At 44.1% G+C, this 16,591-nt stretch overlaps 1 protein-coding gene across 1 annotated transcript; it reads right to left on the bottom strand.

The window, feature by feature from the left end:
- Positions 1-8,677: 8,677 nt before the first annotated feature.
- On the bottom strand, positions 8,678-9,625 carry LOC147716822 (olfactory receptor 11L1-like). The gene has a single exon (XM_086920441.1). The coding sequence runs from the start codon at positions 9,623-9,625 to the stop codon at positions 8,678-8,680; it is 948 nt and encodes a 315-aa protein (XP_086776567.1).
- Between the last annotated feature and the right edge of the window lie 6,966 nt (positions 9,626-16,591).

The following is a 16,591-nucleotide window of genomic DNA, read 5'->3' as shown; positions in this document are numbered from 1 at the left end:
GCGGGTATAAGAACTTTTATGTTCTTTGTGGAGTGCTCCTCCTATTTGTGCATGCTTTAATGCCAAGAGCTCGACTTGCGGTTTCCAACTAAGGTTTTCACTAAAAGTGAAACCCAGGTATGTGAATAGGGTAGTCTGCTCAAGGGTGGTGCCACCCATTTTATCCCTGGCAGCAGTTGGAAATCTTCCTCTCAGCACCATAAACTTTGTTTTTGAAAAGTTAACCTCCAGCTCATGTTCGCGGCAAAACAACTCAAATCTTGACAGGGCCCGCTGGAGACCCTGCCGCGTCTTGGATATTATCAAGGTATCGTCCGCGAACATGAGCAGTGGTACTTTCATCCCTGCCAGTGTGGGAGCATCCGTTGGGTGGTTCACAAAATAGTTGGTGACCCCATTAATAAATAAAGAAAACAAAGTAGGGGCCAAAACACACCCTTGTCTAACACCTTTAGAAACAGAAAATCTATCCGTAACCTCCCCAGGCTTGCCCCAGCGTACTTGAGCAAAAGTATGGGCATGTAAGTTCACTAAAAGACGGACCAAAGCAGCGGGCATTCCCAGTTTCAATAGGCAATCCCACAGCTTGGGCCTGGGAAGAATGTCAAAAGCGGACCTTAGGTCCACAAAGGCTGCATATAGCTTGCCCTTCCCAAAAACAACAGTCTTCCAATATAAGAGCACAAAGCGGAATGCTTGATCGAGGGTGCTCACATGGGACCTAAAGCCCGCCTGCAGAGGTGTGAGGATGTCAAAATCATGAATCCATTCCTGAATCCTACCTAGTAGGAGGCGGGCTGTTATTTTTTGCACCGCATCGATAAGGCTGATCGGTCGGTAGTTTCAGGGAACCGAGCGATCGCCTTTTTTATAAATTGGTAGGATTTCTGCCCCGTAACAGGAGTCTGGGACCTCTGCTCCCGACGCAAGAGCATTTGCCAAATGGCAGATATACGGGGCCCAGAGATCCTGATCCTGCAGAAATACATCAGCAGGAATACAATCGGGGCCAGGTGCTTTACCTCTCGGGATTGATGTCATAATCTTTCTAACCTCAGAAATAGAAAACATGAGTGATTCCTCAGAGACGGAGCATGGGAGGTCAACCAAAACAATGTTGTTACTCCTGAATTGTTCCTCAAAAAAGCTTACCCACTGTTGTTGGCCAACATGTGCTGGGCTAGGGTGATCATCCTGGCATTTCCCCCATTTTAGTAGGTGCCAAAACTGTTGCATGTTTCGCTGGCCACATGCTTCAATCAATGTTACCCACCGGTCCTCATCCCAATTAGATTTAGCCTTATGTTTAGCTTCATTATAAGCTTTTCTACAGGACCTAACACGACCTTGGTTTTTAGATTTGATAGCTAACAACAAGTCCCCTTGCGTCCGTCGACACTCATCATCAAACCATGTGACTACTCTAGGCTTCTTCTTCCTGTCCTGTTTAGGGATAGTCTTAATAAACAGCTTTTTCAGGCCCCGAAACAACTCAGTATGTATACTTGTGAGATTTGCATTAATATAATCCTGCAACCCACAATTGTTCAAAAGCTCCAAGGAACTGGACACTAAGGATCTAATATCCTTTCTCGCCCCTTCATCCACAGCAATTTTGGGCCAGCACACCCTTCTCATATCGTTACTTAATGTAACCTCAGCTGGGACTACGTTTGACTCACAGCTCTCAGACTTTTGAAAGCTAAAGTCCCTTAAAGCCAGTACAAGCGGTTCATGATCACTTTCGGGGCGTTCAATAATTTCCATATCAACAACTGCAACCCACAGCTGAACATTGACTAGGATATAGTCGATGCGACTGCTGTGTCTGCCGTTGTTGAATGTGTGTCTACCCTTTCTGTCTGATCTTACCCTACCATTGGTTGCTCTCAGACCCTGATCCAGGCACAACCCCTTAATGAAAGTGGAGGAGCAAGACCATTTCCTATTCGGTTGTAGCTCGAGCTGTGGTATTCCCCACGATATGTCTTCTTCCTCTGTAAGGGAACCATCATCGAAGCCCAGTGGCTCGAAGCAAGTGTTAAAATCTCCCAACACAACCTTATACCCCTCTTCAGTTACATTAGAGAGGAAATCATCCAGGAGGGGAAGGGTTGGTGAGACCCGTCCACCCTGGAGGCCCCTAACATAAATAATAACCAAGAGGATATTTAAGCCTTTGGAAGATCTAATCCTTATTATTAGTATGTCTGGACTGTCTATGGCAACTTCTTCAGCCCATACACCCTCACATTGACGGACCCAAGTTGTTAGTTCTCCTACGGGGCGCCCTTTTAGTCCTTTTGTAGCAGGTTTACTAAAATTTAGAAACCCCACCGAAATACCTGCAGAAGTGCCCATGTTTCTTGAAAGGACCAAACATCCCCTTGATCTATAAAATCCACCCAATCAGGGATACACAAACGGGACTCAAGCCCAGCTATGTTCCAACCTACACACTTGGAGTAGGCAGTGTCCAACAAGTGTGGGATTGTTACCGCGGGCAGGACTGACACAGTAGCTGGGGGAATGATTGAGGTATTGTCTTGTGCCGTTGATGTACCAACGCTAATACAGGATTCAGAACACTGAGCAGAAGACAAAACCTCCTGAAAGAACTGTTGTCTGAAGTGCCTCTGAAGCTACATATATAAAGTACAGATGAACCTCCTGATCAAGAAATGTGCGTACATCAGGAATGGCCAAATATGCACTTTTGTCTTGTGGCAGAATGCCAAGCTATGCATGATGCCCTCAATAGAGCTTTGCATTAAGAATTGACCTCCTAGTTGGGTATACCCTCTGCACATTTTGATATACACAAAAATCATTTCAAATGTCTTACTGAGTAGAGTCATGATCTGTTCCTCAGAGTGGCTGTCAGGTTTGCTGGCAGGTTAGGAGTGAGGACTGAGAGCCTTCTGTAGAGCTTGGCAGAGATTACACCCTGTCACAAACAAGGTGAATGCCACATCCGCCCTAATACAAGTGCCTTATAGCCCGTGCATTTGTAATATGGTGGTGTAGGAAGGTGGATATCTGACTATGGTTACCCCCAAACTTTTTGCCTGGTGTTTAGCTGGTTTTTGACTTAGTTGGCCTGGGATCCTGCTATTCAGGGCCCCAGGCTGATTGCTCTCTCCTTAAAATGGACTCCATGTACCTTAGGTGCATAACACAATTGGAATTGGTTCACCTTATAGGCCCCTGTAACAGTGTACCATAGGTACCCAGGGCATAGGTGTAGCCAAGGCCTACCAGGGGCTGCAGCATGTATTGTGCCACCCCTGGCCTGGCCTCCATATTTGACACAACTGGCTGATCACTCAGCTGGGGTAAGTTGGTGTAATCACTTCTTACTTAGGTACAGTATGCCTGTGCCTAACCCTAAACTGGACACATGTGTTCCTATCAGCCACTCCTATGGAAGGCCTCATCAATCCTGGAGGCAGAGTGCTTGGAAATATGTGAGATGGTGCTCTAGCATGAGCTGAGCCTGTCTGCAGCTGTCGGGAACCACTCCCTAAGCTGTTCCGGGATATTGCCATACCATATACTCTTAAGTGCATTATAATCCTCGCGGTTAAATGCTATCTTTGGTTTGGCTTTATCAAAACATGTCGAGTAAGGTGTCATACGAATTGGAATACTATCCCCTCGCCAGTTCTGGCGACGGGGATAGCATTCCACCCTTCTAGAGGGACACGACATGTGTGTAGCCTTAACCCCGGTTAAAGTTAAACAGAGCCTCAGCATCACAAAATGGATGCTGCCACCACAGACACATGTCTGACCTCCTGCTGCTGGGAGTCCTTCCAGCGAGGAGGGCCTGGACAAAGGGTTTCCTGCCTGGGGAGGTGCGAGCACCACCCCAGACAGGGTTTTGTGTATTGGGTAGGACAGGGCTGAATAGATTGAGACATGCCTGGGGCACACAAGGTGTCCCTGTGCATAAGCCAGCCCAAACCGGTTCTGGGGCTTTCCAGCCCCAGTCCTGGCGAGGAGCTGGACAAAGGAGAGGGGGTGTAACCACCCCCCTTCCTGGTCCCACCCATAGGGGAGGGACCTAGCAGGAAATCCACCCCTCAGATTGGAATAAGAGAGGGAGCAGTGCCATTGCACAGCAGATCATCCCGAAATCAACTTAAAACTAAGAAGAAGACTGGACTTCGACATTCTGCTGCACAGAAGACTGAAGAAGAATCTCCCTTGTGGCCAAGGAGTGACCACCCTGTGAACACAGGTACCAACCAGCGACTCGACGTCTGCTTTGCCGCCGCCTCCCGCCGGAGACCGAGCCCAGAGCCCGACAAGAACCAGACTCCCAGACCTCTCAGAGCCCGATCCACAGTCCCTGCGAAGAAGGGACCCGTGGAGGCACCGAGCGACGTGGGACCGGACCTCTTGAAAGACACTCGACAAGCTGACTGCGCAGCTTCTGAGGAATCCTCGACGTTGTGCTTTGGGGATTGAGAACCCCCACCACCGAGCAGCCCTTGCACCGAAGATCAGCCCTCCAGCATCTCCACGATCTGCGTGGGGCCCTTTTGCATTGTGCCACTCGACGCGCCATCCCGGCCACTAGCCACGCGGCCAGCGGCCATCTTGGCGACGAACCCGAAGATTTAAACAGCAGGTCTGGTTGCTCCAGACCTACCCAAGCTCCTGTGAAAAGGAGCACTCGCTCTGACCTTGCTGGTCCGAGTGAACAGCATCTTTCAACTCCTGCGTGGCTTGCATTTGCCAAGGCCTGTTTGCTCCGATCAGGTCGCCGACACCGCCAACAGCGAGAAGCCTACGTGGGACAGCTCGTGACCGACTCCTGGACGTCCTCGACCCCGGGTATCCACGTGGCTGCAGAAAGAAGCTACCCGACAACGCCTGTTTGCACCCGACATCGCCTGGTTCCACTCTGGTTCCACGGTAGTCACTGGCTAGTGACTTTGAACACTGTCCCCTCTGCTTTCAGGTCTTCAACTCTTCAGATCCACCCTTGGATCCACCGGAACTCTTCTCATCGAGCCGCCTGCAGCATCTTCAGCTCCAAGCACCATCGACCAGCGTGACGAAACCCGACACATCTTCGACCCTGTGCACCCGCTTCCTGTGGGTGAGGTAACTCAGCTCCGCCGGTGCTCCTGCACTGGTACACATCCCAAGGGCCTGTGTTTTAAGTTTCAGCTCCGTAGGTCACTCGGAAGGTTCCTAACTTTCTAACTTTGTGCATTTTACGCACCATAGACTTTGTATTGCAAAGTGCGTGCACTTTGAACACTGCACCCGAGTCCCGTGGGCCTTTCCCGACTTAGTTAACTCCAGTCTCGAATAGCTCCAGCGATTCCCAAGGCCCTAGGCCTCTTCACTTTCCTCTTGGTATCCCTTATACCACTTTCTTAGTATATGGTTTAGGTGGCCCCTAGGGCTCATCCATATTGTGCAACTTTTGTGTATTTTAAACTGTCTTGTGATTTTACGCTTGTGCTTCTGTGCTCATAAAGAGTCCAGGGGATTTTAATAGTTAATAAATCAATATATATTTTCAATATATATCTGTGTGGTGTCCCTTTCATTTGGTATTCAAGGGGGTTGTGTATGGTATAACAGCTGGCTTCACATGCCTTTCAGAGTTTAGCCTAAGACTGCTTTGTCCACGTTACCACTAGGATAACTGGTCTACAAGGTTGAATTACAACCATCATCATAAGGGTTGCTTGGCATGGTACAAAGTGATCACTAGAATTAGTGAGCATTATATACCAGGCCAACTTCTCACAGGTGGATAATATATTTGTCACATTTTGATGGAGTATCCCATCTGCAAAACTCCATGGGGACTCATTTATGAGGCTATGCGTCACTTTTACGCCGCCGGTGCGTCACTTTTTGTGAAGCACCAGTGGCGTAATAAATGCGCCTTGTCGCGCCATATTTATAAAGTGACGCATCTAGGTAGATGCGTCACTTTGTAAACCCCTGTGCCACATTATACCTGCGCCAGGTATAATGTATGCAAGGGGGACGTATTGACGCAAGAAAGGTCAAAGAAGTGACGCAGTGAAATCTATGAGATTTCACTGCGTCACTTCTAGGACACCGTTGCGTCAAAATCTTGCGCCTGCCTCACAGCAGGCGTAAGACTGACGCAGGCCCTTTCACATGGGGCTTGCCCCATGTGAAAGGACGCATTGCTGGAGTTGCGTCACTTTTGAGACACACTCCAGCAATGCGTCACTTTTGCGCTTACAGATGCGTCAGAAATACTGACGTATCTGTAAGTCCTTGCGCAATGATGCGTCATATTGTAAATATGACGCATCATTGGGGTCGCAAGGAGGCGATAAATGAGGCCCCAAATGAGGCCCTGAGGTTTTATGAAATTCATATATATATTAAAGTCCTACAGTTAACCATGCCTCTCCATAGTCACTTGTGTCTGACTTTGGGAAACGTCCATCAAAGCTTAATAATTGTCTGCCAATTGAACTTTAATTCTGATCTTGGCGTGAGCGCTCAGAATTATCTGAACATTGTTTTATCCTCCTGTAAACAATGCATTGTTGCAAATGGCTTTGGATACTCATCCTGTACCGTCTGGTTTGCATTTGCACTTTGCACACGATCATAGCTAATCATATAGATTGCAGATTTTGTACATGGTCTTGGACAGGAAATCTTGGATTTGTAATATCCGGTTAATACTTGCCTTCAGCACGCGATTTAAGCAACACAATTGAAGCATGTATATTAGCATACAGCAAAGTAATGAAATCCGATGTCCATCTAAAAACAAGATTTATTTTTTATAGCTCACATTGCATTTTCTTCTTGATCCGAGCCATTTAGAAGAGTATTTTGCACACGATTTTTTTTACAAGATAAAGGATGGCTTACATCGATTAACAATTTATGTACAGTTGACTTAAACACAATCGGCAGTTGAGCAATGCCGAATTTGTAGATATGAAAACTTACTTAATAACTTAGGGGGGCAATTATCATTAGAAGTACTTATACACAGTGGACAGGCTATTTAGGCATTGTGTGATAAAAAGCTCACCAGCCTCTACTGGAGGCATGAAACCTGAGAGCTGGGGGAAATCAGCAATATGAAATGAAAATTAGAGGCTATTGGCATTCTAATATCAGCATGCTCAACACATGCAAAAAGGCAGCTACCTACACAGGCCTCCAAGATTTTTTCTTGTATCATTTGAAGCCTGTAGGTAGAAGCTACCAAAAACGAGGGTAATTCCTTTACCTTTTACACGTGTATTTCATGAAGGTCCCTAGAACAATATTATTCCAATTTTAGAGTACATGTTAGTACATATTTTGAGTGATATTTCATAACGATAGGTAAGGTAAGGTTAGGTAAACTTGCATAGCGCACAGCTGCCCCAGCGAGGGGGAACCTGCATAATCTTTGCTCTGCAGATTAGGCAGGGCAATGTAATAAGCAAAATGAGCTTACACATTCATGCTGTGACACTCATCACTACCAAAAGCTTGAGTAAATGGTCTTTAACACACAAGTTGTGATGCATTGTTATTTTCAGCAATCTGTATTTGAAATGAAGCAAATTCACCCAAATGTGCAATTGTTCTCAATGTAATATATAAGCTACTATCAATATTTATTCTATTGTGTCGGAAACTATAATGCACATAGCCCTTCAATGTGTTGTGATATTATAGGGGTTAAACCAGGATATTATGGTTCTATATAGCCAAAACACAGCCACGGCGCTACATCACATCTCTTCTTGGGTTAGAGGATTTTGGGCCCGATGTAGGTAAATCTGATTTACCAACTCTAGAATACCGAATTTCACCGATTCGGTATTCTAGATTCGGTAAATCAGATGTAGGTAAAAAATCGGTAATTTTTACCGAATCTGTATGATTCGGTAATTACCGAATCGGTATTTACCGATTCGGTTATTGCCATTGATTCCTATGGCCTTGAGGCCTTGAGGCCCATAGGAATCAATGTCAATTACCGAATCTGTAAATACCGATTCGGTAAAATTACCGATTTTGCAAGGGGGACAGGGTGTCACTTTGACACCCTGTTGCACCCCTGATTCAGGCTTGTGTGCCATGTGACACACATACATGCCCTTAGGGCATGTCTGTGTGCCACATGGCACAGGTGTACATGCACAGATGTGCATGTACACAGGTATTTGTTATTTACCACCAAATAGTATTTGGTGGTAAATAACGAATCGATAAGGGCCTGTGGCACTGTATAAAGTGCCATCTACATCTATAATTACCAATTCGGTAAATTTACCGATTCGGTATTTTACAGAATCGGTAAATATACAGATTCTGTAACTATAAGGCCCCCTACATGTCAAATAGCAAATACCGGTTGGTAACGGCCGAAATCGGCCGTTACCGACCGTTATTTGCCGTCCTACATCTGGCCCTTTGTCTGTTGCTTTATCCTGATTGGGGTATGAGGATATAAATGGGAGAAGTAGAAACAGCAATGGCCACAACAGCTTCTCCAAATATATTTATTTCTACTTTCACTAATTCCAGAGTTTGTGATCTTAAAGTCCTACATGTGCTTTCTATAGTACCACGTGAAAAAGGTTACTCTAATTCACCCATTGGTAGATGCAACCTTTTTTTATTGCTGTCCTGTTGTTGGGACATGGTGTTGACACTACACCATTTTTACTGAATGAACACATTTCTTTGTCACCCTCTTCAAGGCACCAATAAACTCTTTGTTACGTAAGCTGTAAATCACAGGATTCAACACTGGAGTGACCACAGTGTAGAATACTGACACTACCTTGGTCATGTCAGAGGAAAATCCAGAGTGGGGCCGGACATACATGAAGATCATAGTTCCATAATATATGACCACTACTGTCAGGTGAGATCCGCATGTGGAGAAAGCTTTTCTTCTTCCTCGTGCTGAGGGGATCTTCAGAATGGATACTATGATAAAAACATAAGACACAACAGCCAATATGAATGAGCAAAACAGAACTAAAAGGGACAGTAAAAAAATTGAAATTTCTGTGGCATAGGTGTCACTGCAGGACAGACTTAGTAGAGGTGGAATATCACAGAAGAAGTGGTTGATTTCCCTGGATGCACAGAAATTCAACCTGGAAATCAAAAGGACTGGTAACAAACCAGTAAAAATACCGCAAATCCAGGAACCAACAGCCAGTTGCATACAGATTCTCCCGCTCATGCTGGTTGCATAATACAAAGGCTTACATATGGCAAGATAGCGGTCATAAGCCATAACAGATAAGAGGTAGCATTCTGTGGCCCCAAAAAAAACAAAGAAATAAAGCTGCATCATGCAACTGGAAAACGCAATTGTTTGACTTCTGGCCAGCAGGTTGACAAGCATCCTTGGAACAATTGTGGTAGTGTACCATATTTCCAAGAAGGAGAGGTGGTGTAGAAAGAAGTACATGGGTTTGTGAAGAAGGTTTCCCATTCTCACTGTAGATATGATTATGCAGTTCCCCAACACTGTCAGAAGGTAGAAGGCTAGGAAGACCGCAAAGAGAAGGACCTGCGATTCATGAATGTTAATAAGTCCCAATATTATGAATTCAGTCTTGGATGATTGATTTGTCGGAAACATGAGTTTGTCAAGGTATCTGAAGAATAAAACAAGGTACATTTGTCAGGAAAAATATCTGCATATAGATGAAAAATTTAATTTGGAAATAAAACATTACAACAATATGAGGGATATGGGTTAGTTGACATTGATTTGCACACCAGGCTGTTTATGCCAAAAATAGACTCAAGGACTAAGTAATGTCACATTATTCAGTTCAGCAACCAAAATTATTGTACAGCAATGTAACAAATATTCTGGTTTCAAATAGTCTAGGATGAATCTTTGTTTTGTTTGCGCAGCAATGCTGATGTGAGGTGTTACAGGATCAGGTTGTATTTGATAATTTGTTTATTAAGATGTATAGCGAGAAATGGCCTCAGCCACCTGCTAGTTCAACAGCCTTCCAACTGCCTTTACACAGAATCTCACCTCACCTCATTCTTAGAACTCCATTTCTACATTCTCTCAATGACATTCCACAAAGAATAGCATACCACATGTCTCATTACTCAAGTGTACTACATATACCCCCTTATACAATAAAATAAAGCCAAGGTTATACAAAATACTTAATATAAAATAAATACAAAATAGTTACATAACACAGATCATTATATAATACTTTTTTCACATAGTCTTCACTTTTCAGTCACATAGTCTTTCAAAAACTTGGGAGGTAAAGAAACTCTCTCACTCCTCCTTATAAAAGTGTCTTCGCATCTGAGATCCCTACTTTCTTTATGTTCCAAGAACTCACTTTTATTTTGCTCACACACGAGTTCACCACTTTCTTTCTTACCAAAAATCTACTTACATTTATATTTTCAAAGGGCAGCATACCCCTTTTCTCAAAGTCACCCCTTTTTCCCATTCTTGCACCTTATCAAAACCACTATACCCAAATTGTGGGTGTCTTCTAGATTCACAGCATTCTTAAATAACATGACAAATTTGAAAGGCACAGAAAATTTTGATAACAACCTAGATCCCCGGACAACTTTACTCACACCATATTACCACAGCAGTTTAACATGCCAAATTCTTATTGTCAAACAACCATTTCGTCTCAGAAATTCTCTTTTCTTGTTTCTCTCTCCAACCATCAGAAGTGTCAATAATGTCCCTAGTAAACCAATGTATCTGAGAAGGACAAATCAAAACATTTGTCTTTCTCCCTCTGGAAAGTTCCAACTATACCATTCCACTAACTGAGTCTGGAGTTAAATGATACATTTTCACTCTGGTTTGATTCTCTTCTCTCCAATATTTACCAAACATTTTGGCAATCTGATTTGAGTCCTTCAAAACCCCATTAAATCTTTCAACCAAACCATTATACTCAGAGTGATATAGTGAACATTTCTTGTGAATATTTATTCTCTGCAACAGACATTCTTCCATTTCCCTTGACACCAATTCAATACCAATATCCATGAGAATAGAATCAGGAAAGCCTTCTGTGCCAAATCATTTCTTCATAAATGCTATGGCATTGTAAATATTAATTCCTTGAGAAATACATTTCTCCGACCACCTTGAAGACATGTCTACCAACAGTATCACATAATATTGGCCAACCATATTAGTGACCGGAGCCAAGACATCCAAATCCACATCCTCCTACGGTCTCTTGGACAGATCTCTCATACCCATAGGTTGTATTCTTGGATTACACATACTTTGTCAGTGTATCTGCACTCCACACAGCCTCTAACTACTCTCTCTCTATCTGTGTATCCAACCCTGGCTATCCATAATGCAATCTTATAATCTCTTTAGTCTTACATATACTTTAATGGCCCTATTGAGTAAGATCAATCTTGAAAGACAACCTGCTACATTGCCCTCCCCACCTGGAATGTATTCAACATGAAAATCAAACTCCTGCAGCAAAATCACCCATTTACAAATTCTACTAGCTACAGCATCTAACCCTTTATTGCCAAACACAATCTTGAGAGGCTTGTGATCTGAGTTCATGACAAAGGGAGTACCTGACAACATCTATATTTGTTTCTTGAAGTCCCAATAGATGCAAAGGGCTTATTTTTCTATCACTTAAAAGTTTAAGACCTTTCCAACATTGAGATGTAACCATAATAGTAATTTCATTCACACCTTCCCCTTGCTTCACCACAGCCCCTAGAGCTAGCATCTGTGATCAGAACAGATTTGTCTGTTGCTTTAAAACTCTGTAAAAAGGAAGTCTTGGGCAAATGATCTTTCACATCATGAAAGTCCAAGTCACCCTACACTACGCAGACTATGAAAATGCAACCCTTTTATTGACAGTTTACTCACAATATGCCTGGAAAGATAACCTGGGATTAAACTTGTTATACTATTCTGCCATCCTTAAGAATTTGATGATGACTAATTCTGCTTTACCATCTGGGACTGTAAGCTTCATTATAGAGTTCACCAATTCTTAATTTATTCTCAATCCATTCTCTTTCAACTGATGACATGAATCACATTGTACCTCTTATTAGGCTGATACTGAGACACTTTAAGCATGAGGTCTCTTTCTCTAAATCTCTCCAACACACACCTCACACAATAATCATGTTCTTCATGTGTGGACCTGTGTATCAAAACCTAATCCTGATAAATCTTTACACCCTCAATGCCACACAGAACATCCTCCATAGCCCTCTGAGATTAAACCAAATGCCATCTTGGTGACCTTAACGCCCCAAAAGGAGTGATGAATGCAGTTAAATCCATGGAGTGATAATCCAATTTTATTTGATGATATGCCGATCTATGATCATGGGTAGAAATAACTACTGCATCTTCCAACCAAGAAAGCATATCATTAATATTGGGTAATGCATACCTATCCACAACTATTGCTTTATTCAATCCTCTAAAATCAACACAAAATGTCACCACCTCTGATGCCTTGTGATCTAAACTTACAGGAGAGATCCACTCAGTGACCTCAACCTCACCTGTAATTCCATCCTTTTTCAGTCGATTTAATTCCTCAAATATCACTTGCCACATGTTAAAAGGCACACCACTTACCTTATAAGCAACCAGAACAGCATTCTCTTAAATAACTTTTGTATGTGAATACTCAGTGAAACAACCCAATTGGTCACATAATACATCTGCTAGTTTTTGATGAAACATCCTGTGAAAATCATTTGGTTCACTTTTCTGTATTGTTTAAACCAGTATAGGTTTTATGTGTGTCAGAACAATGAAAGCATTACTATTGGGATCTAACAGGGTGTCTAAATAACTTTGATGAAACCAACTATTGATACTGCCTTCTTTACAAGAGACATCAATATTTCCAGCTGTAATGCGTCCTTTGTATTCTAACCCACCGGAAAAGTAAATTTCCCAATGTGTTTTATTGGTTGACCATCATAACCTAGTGGTCTAATGTCTGGCTTGAATAGTTTGATTTTATTAGAGTAATGTTGCTCATAAAATACTCTAGGCACCAAAGGCAATCATTTGCCAGGGAGGTCTTCCATCTCTGCCCTGCGAGCCAACTATAAAAAGAAAGTCTGGGAGCTGAAAAGGCAGCGGGCAGAACAAAACTGGCTTACAGTGTTTTCATTAATTAAAGAAAAAGATAACAGCAAGTTATGGCGTTATATCAACAGCCTGTCCTCTAGTGGCGTGCACAAGGAAAACAGTGTTGCAGGGAATGTGTGGGAACAGTGTGCTAAGGGGCTGTACACCTGCGAGTTAAACCGGGCTAACCCTGGCAGTCTAGAGTGGTCCAAGGCGGCAGCTGTAACCACCGAAACTCAAAGTGCGCCGATTGAAGTCCCGAGACAGAGAAGATTCGCAAAGTATACAGAGGAGGAGGTTTTAACACCTTAGCTGCGTCGAACATTCAGCACCCAGTGCTGAACGTTCGAATAACGAGCGCTGGCCCGTCGGCCAACGGTCGTGCGCTGTACTGGCAAGGTAGTGCTCGCGACGACCGTTGGCCGACGGCAGCGCTTAAGGGGTTAAAGTACATTAAAGCCATCAGAACCGATGGAGATCCTGGCCCAAATGGAATCCCTGCCCAGGTTTTTAAAACCGCCTCAGCCTTTTTTGCAACCACACTTACCTCCCTATTCAATCACTCATTCGCTACTGCAATCCTGCCAACCTCCTGGAAAGGCTGAGTCCTATTTCCCATTCACAAGAAGAGTGACCACTCGAACCTGTCCAACTACAGGCTCATAGCCCTTTTAGATATAGAAGCCAAGGTATACGCCCGCCTTCTATTAAGGGACTTGGAGGCCTGGGCGGATAAGAACGGCATTCTCCCGCCCTCACAGACCGGCTTCAGGGCTAATAGTTCCACCCTGGATAACATCATAGCGCTTTCCTACCTTGCGATGAAGGCCAACACGAGAATAAGCTGCCATTGTATTGTTGTTTTATAGACTACTCCACGGCCTTCGACCGAGTGAACAGAAGTCTACTATGGGTAAAACTTGAGTCCTGGGGGCTCCCCCAAGTCCTGCTAAAAGCCATAAAAGCACTCTATGAGGGGACATGGGTCCAGGTGAAATTAAGTGCAACAATTACAACAGCAAGAATTGCCACCAACTCTGGACTTAAGCTGGGGTGCGTCTTGGCCCCCCTACTTTTCAACTTGTATACAGCGGGCATGGGGCAAGCCCTGAAAGATGCCAACTTAGTACCTCCAAGATTGGGGAAGCTGGTCTTGGGTACGCTCCAGTTCGCTGGCGACACGGTGGTCATGGACCACACTAGGGTGGAACTTTAAAGAGCTTTAAACAACCTGGCAACATACAACAAGGAAAACGACCTACGGATTAATGTGAGTAAGACCAAGATAGTAATCTTCGGTAAATACCACCATAAAAAAGAAGCAACATGGGCCCTGGGGGAGCACCGAATCACTACTGCCTCATCCTATAACTATCTGGGAGTCTGGGTGTCTGAGAGGGCCTCTGCAGTCAAACACCTAAAGGAGCTAAAACCAAGAATAGACAAAATAATTCTGTCTTTAAGACGCTTAAGCTATCGCTTGGCCAGTCCCTCAGTAGAACCAATGTTGACAGTACTTAGGGCAAAACTGATTCCCTCCATTACGTATGGCCACATTGCCTACCCAGGTGCATTTGAGAAAGTGGTCAACGCGGCCCAGGCGAAAGCGTATAAGATGGTGCTACGGGCCCCTACACAGGCAAGGAACAACAGGCTAAGGCTAGAAATAGGCCTGAAACGACCAGAGTTGGCACTACTGGGGGAACCTGATAAAATACTATATCAGAGTACTGAAAGCGCCTGAAAACACCCTAAAGCACTTCTTAAAAACTATATTTGGTGAAGTGGGCTCTCCATGGCGCTCTAAGGTGGCACAAGGCATTGACTTATTGAAAATCGAGGGTAAGAGCTTGCCCCTTCACGAAATTCCATACTCTGCCTGGGCCCAAGCTGTAAAGCGCCAAGTCCAGACCATCTCGTTCGAGCTTGATCTCTTATCGCTATGGCACAATCCATTAACTCTGGCTCTGGATAAGTCCTATATTCCTGGCAAACCCCAACCATACCTGCAAGACTCACTAACCCAAGCAAGAAAGAAAATCCTGTATCTGCACCTCTTGGCCCTCATGATCGCGGACTTTAACCCAAAATGGGCACGAATGGATGGTGCCATTGCCTGCCGATTATGCAACTACCGCAGAGAGTCTTGATTACACCTGCTGTGCTGCTGTACAAAGTTGATCCGCGACTGTCATCGTTTGCTACGCCCGGCCTTACGGAATCTAGGCCATAGAACATGCAGAGAGGCCTCGGACTGGTGCTTCTCAGAAACTACGACCTGTCTATTAGCTAGGGTCGGCAAGTTCACCCATCAAGTCAAAATGGCACTCGACCTCCATCAAAAGGCCAAAGATCCTAAGGGTCTCGACACTGTTGCAAGGAGCGCCATCTGGTGGCCTAACGATGTCGGCTTACAGTTAAACTTAGGGAGTTTCCGTAAAGCAACTGGAACTATTGGACCCAGAAATTAAATCAGGGCTGGACAAGGGTCCAAAGAAGAACCCATCCACTGTCAACTGACTGTGCAGTGAGAATGATCATGCCGAACTTCCACACTTCCCCTAGACTCTAGAAGGCGTGAAGTTAAGAAATAAACAAAATCCTTTCTTCTTTTAATAGAACTTTTATTGGACAAAAAGTGGCAAAAACAGTCAGTATTCTATCTTAAAGTTGTACATATGGTTTTACTGGGAGATGGGCGCGCCGGGGGTGGGGGGGTGAGGTTCCTCGTGTTTTATACTGTAAAGATTTAAGTAATCGCACAGTTTAATAAAATTTGATTTGATACTCTAGGCACCAGGGAATGTTTAGCCCCGGAATCAAATGGCATCTTTATCTTTGAACTGTTGACATTAACATTGTCAATGAGACCCTGCTTACTTTTTTGTTGTATCCACGAAACAGTCTCCCCACACTGAAGAGTATCGTAATCACACTCATCATCCACAGCAATCTCTTTCACTTTGCTCTTTTTAGATCGTAATTTGTAATTCTTTCCCTTGTTACCACACACTTTACAGATAACACCCCAGGCGGGACAAATCTTGTTGTTGTTTGCCATATAACCTATTGCACCACATCTAAAACACTTTCCTGTAAAAAAATGTTAACATCTCCTCCCTGTGACGTGGCAATGTTGTGCACATTTTTTAATGCAAAACTGCATTCTCTCTCTGTATGATATTAATGCAAGCTATAGAGTGCTCTATTTAATAAGCAGTCAGTATTACCCTAATCTAACTTAGGGTCATCTTTTTTCTAAAGTTCCTCCACCACTTTCTCAATGTTATATCCTAACATAAACTGATCCCAAATGCATTCTTGCAGTGTCCCTTAACCCGTTAACCGCGGCGTTAATTCCAACGCGATGCGGGCGTTTTTGTGCGCGGGTGGAATGCCGTCAGCCAATGGTCGACGGCGGCACTGGGGAGGTAGTGCTGCCGTCGGCCA

The sequence above is a fragment of the Lissotriton vulgaris genome, chromosome 5 (assembly GCF_964263255.1).
Source record: "Lissotriton vulgaris chromosome 5, aLisVul1.2, whole genome shotgun sequence".
Classification (NCBI taxonomy): Eukaryota; Metazoa; Chordata; class Amphibia; order Caudata; family Salamandridae; genus Lissotriton; species Lissotriton vulgaris.
This window is presented reverse-complemented; position numbering and strand designations above follow the sequence as displayed.